The following is a 4,053-nucleotide window of genomic DNA, read 5'->3' on the forward strand; positions in this document are numbered from 1 at the left end:
CCATATATATGAATAAATAAATATCTATGTAATTAAAAAGGGACGTGGACGAATATAGAGATTATATACTTGAATTTTCAGATTATTAGTTTAGGGGTGGATTAGAAGAATCCATATAATTCTTTCTTTATTTTTGAATATGACAAGAAGAAAAAACAATTCTTTTGGAACTAATTACTAATTGTTTCAGTCAATTAAAATGCGCATATGGATGAATTTTTAATGTTTAAAATTAATTATATCAGTTAAAACCAATTTTTTTTTTTAACTAAAGATAGGGAGATTCAAATCTGTAATCTTTTAGATGAATATAGGAAGACTATGTCATTTGAGTTATAATTCATTATCAATTAAAACCAAAATTTATACTTTAGCTAATTAAAATTATTATAAAATTTTATGCAATAGACATGTTTTAAGAATACGATGTTTTTATTTTATTTTATTTTGTCAAAATTATACTTTTTTTTTTGAAATAAAATGCTCAACACAACAAAGTGGAGTATCAACGTCTCAACAAAAAGTACTAAATAGATAAAATAAACTAATTCCTAATCATTTTCGACAAAAGTCATCAACAACCCAAAAGATCAAATATCATTCTACTCTTTGTAACTCTTAATCGACCTGTTAACTACTCTTGCAACACCTGATTCTTGATTTTTGAAAATTCTGTCATTCCTTATCAACCAAGTACTCCAAATGATAACAATGAAACCAAACACACTAATATTTTATTAATTTGACCGTACAATTGACCCCTTAAACCACGTAAACTTACGGTCATTCAGCTCTATATCCACCAGTTCGATAATGCTGTTAACACACTAGCGCCTTTTCTTTCTTCCAATTGCACAACTTCATCGAAGACACCTATGTAGCAAAGAGGAACCTGATATATTTCCGATAAAAAACTCAACTCTTCCCACATAGCAAGCTTCTCTTCCCTTGTATGCCCACCATATACCGAGCAACCAGCACAAATAAAAATTATTGTTTGTCAATTCTCCTTCTATACACAACCATCTCTCTCCTTTGTAACAATTACTCAACCTAAACATTATAACACCCCACATTATTAATAAACCTCCAGAAGAACCTTCCGATCCCACAAATTCCAAACTCATCGCATCATTATCCCAAAATTGCACTACATCAAACTTAGAAATCACCTCCTTCTTTGTCTCTATCAATCCTAATATATTCACATTATTTTTACGCTTAACTTTTTTACCATTTTTCACTTTACAACAGCCCCTAAACCCCTCATATTCCACGAACTAAAATCATTTAAAAACTCTATTACACACCTTATTTCGGTTTTTGGGGCGGCACCTTCTTGTTTTCTCTTTTTGTTTTGCTTGCCTTCTTTTTTGTGCCAATACTTCATTCTGAGCTTGGAGAATAGCCATAATGTCCTCATCCTCGTCATATAAAATAGCTCATGATTCGACAGCCAGATCCCAAGCAGCCCTATTTTCATCCATATCTTTATCCCAACTTCCTTCGTGTTCATCTTGATTAGTTTCACCATCTGCATCCTGCTCTGAGTCCTCTGGATCTTCCAAGTTTCTTACAGCCACTTCATCATCCAACCCAGTTTCTTGCACCACTGTATTCTTATCCTCTAAATCTGAATGTTGCACTGCATCACCCCTCATCAGACATATGCCAACATGCTGCTTACCACTCTCGTCCAAACTAGCGTGGATCTCATTGACTACACTTGGTGGAGTATTTTTCTCCGCTGTGCTGTTCGAACAATTCTCCGCACCTCCGCCAATCTCTTTTCTGGCTTGATTCTGCTCGTCGGGTGCATAAGGGGCTTCACGCTCCTCCCTGCCCTCCACACCATCAAGTTCAGCGCAGACATTATTACCTCCGCCACTAGCAGCTGACTTCCGCAATGCTCCCAGATCTGCCTCGTCGACGCTGTTCACCGTGGCATCAATCCCTTTGCGAACTCCATGACCAGCCACGCCCCTCTCTTCACCGTCGCCCGTAGCAGCCAGCAAGGAGACCCTTTTAAAACGCACAATAACGTAATCTCCGTCGCACCACACAGCCACTTCGCCGCCACACCCCACTAACATATTGGGCCTTATATGCTTCAACACAGCCTCAAATGAACTTTTGTTCAACACCAAATTAACCCCTTCTTTCCGTTTATCCCTATATTCCCAAGTCTCCGTTCTTTCAGAGATTGCTTCGTTACTGATTGTGTGAGATCCCATAGTTTCCGCACTCAGCGTAACTGCCGGATACACCAAAGGATTATCCGTTCGCATTTTCAGAAAATCCTCATGCCACTCATCCAAATTCTCAACAGCAAATATCTTTCTATCCTTGTCATGCTCTGCCTCCCGTAGCCCCTGTGGCATCATTACCACCGCATCCCATCCCAACTCCCACGGTTCCCTCTGAATTTCTAGTTCTTCACTTCTATGGTGTTCCAAGACAACTCTCTTTTTCTTGTTCACCTCAATATCCTTTTCTTTAATTTTTTCTTGTTTTCCATCAAGAGATGCCTGACATCTTCATCGTGCGTAGTGGTTTTTTTTCGGACATCAATCCTCCTCCTGTACTTAGCCTCACCCACAAAGATCTCTTTGCTCTGTAATCGCATTCCATTCATCTCCTTGATGGCCTTTAATGCCCCTCCTTTTGTAGTATATCTGATGAAAGCAAACAGATGGATCCGGCCATACTTCTCCTTACGTGCCAAATAGATGTCATTTATCCTTCCTGTCCACTTGAACATATGAAACAATTCATTCTTCGAAACATTGCCAGGTAAATTATCCACAAAAATTGTGAATGATTCATTCTCCAATCGGAGATTCGCTTCCCAGTTCCAAATTTGTGGATCTTTCTCAACATGGGACTGTCTAATTTTATCCCACCTTACATTAGACATAGATAGATTATAGAATTTAAGGAGTACTTACTCTCATACTTTTATTAAAGCACCATTCTATCACTATTTTTCTCTGATTGTGTCGCAGATGGGCGTTGTGCGATGCAGATGTAGTGACTCTCGGTGACTAGGACAATTATACTTTTTTATTCCCTAAAAAAAAGTTACACGTGGAACACATTACATAAAAAGAAAGGAAAATTTTCAAATAGGATGTTAAAAGAAAATATTATCCGATGGATAAAAGAAAGAAAAAGACATCTAAACAAAGAAGTTTACATAACGTTAGTTGCTGCTTTTTATCAAGAAGAATAATATTATATATCTAAACTTTTTTTTAATAAAAAATAATTAAATTTATCTAACATAACAAAAATTAATTATAGTTATTATTATTTTAAATTTTATTATTTAACTTGATTAAATTTAATTTATAAAAAAATTTAGATGTATAACTCAAAGAGAAAGATTAAGAAGATGGTGTTGCCGGTACTCCTCCACCAGTTGCATAGCCCGGAACAGAATTTTCCCAGCCTCCCGGGTTGAAGAACATGATGTTTAGGTAATAAATAGAAGAAATTTAGTATATAAGCAAAAAACCATAAGAGAAACATGTTAATTACGTTTTTGGCAATTAAAATTAATTTTAAAAGCGGTATTATTTTGTTTTTATTATAGGTAAATAGAAAAACGAGCTATACTTTTTCGGATCACATAATCTTTGGATTTTTTTATAAACAAATATTTTAAATATTTTATTTATTGATATATAAATAATTTAAACACAATTTACGTATTTATTCTATTACTTATTTCATTTATAATAAATATATAAATTGTGTCCAAATTACCTATATTAATAAATAAAATATTTGAATATTTATTTTAAAAAATCTCATACTCTTTATTTAGTAAGCAGAGGAATTCAAAATCGATTTGGATCAACCTAAACCGATTAACCGAACCAAAAAATTGAAAACCAAACAAATCAAAAATAAAAAAAATCGAAAAAAATATGTTTTGCTATTTTTATTGTGGTTCGATTTGATTTTCGGTTCTGACAATGAAAACTTTAACCGAATTGAACCGATATATTAAAAAATCCTAAAAACCAACCCCCCCCCCCCACCCCACCC

General features: G+C 34.7%; 1 protein-coding gene across 1 annotated transcript; it reads right to left on the bottom strand.

Annotated features, from left to right (window-relative positions):
- On the bottom strand, positions 2,477–2,917 carry LOC107636388 (polyadenylate-binding protein, cytoplasmic and nuclear-like). The gene has a single exon (XM_016339905.1). The coding sequence runs from the start codon at positions 2,915–2,917 to the stop codon at positions 2,477–2,479; it is 441 nt and encodes a 146-aa protein (XP_016195391.1).

The sequence above is a fragment of the Arachis ipaensis genome, chromosome B04 (assembly GCF_000816755.2).
Source record: "Arachis ipaensis cultivar K30076 chromosome B04, Araip1.1, whole genome shotgun sequence".
Lineage (NCBI taxonomy): Eukaryota > Viridiplantae > Streptophyta > Magnoliopsida > Fabales > Fabaceae > Arachis > Arachis ipaensis.

What these genes read in the sequence shown, in the direction of transcription:
- LOC107636388 (XM_016339905.1), bottom strand. Translation starts at nt 2,917, where the DNA reads ATGTCTAATGTAAGGTGGGATAAAATTAGACAGTCCCATGTTGAGAAA.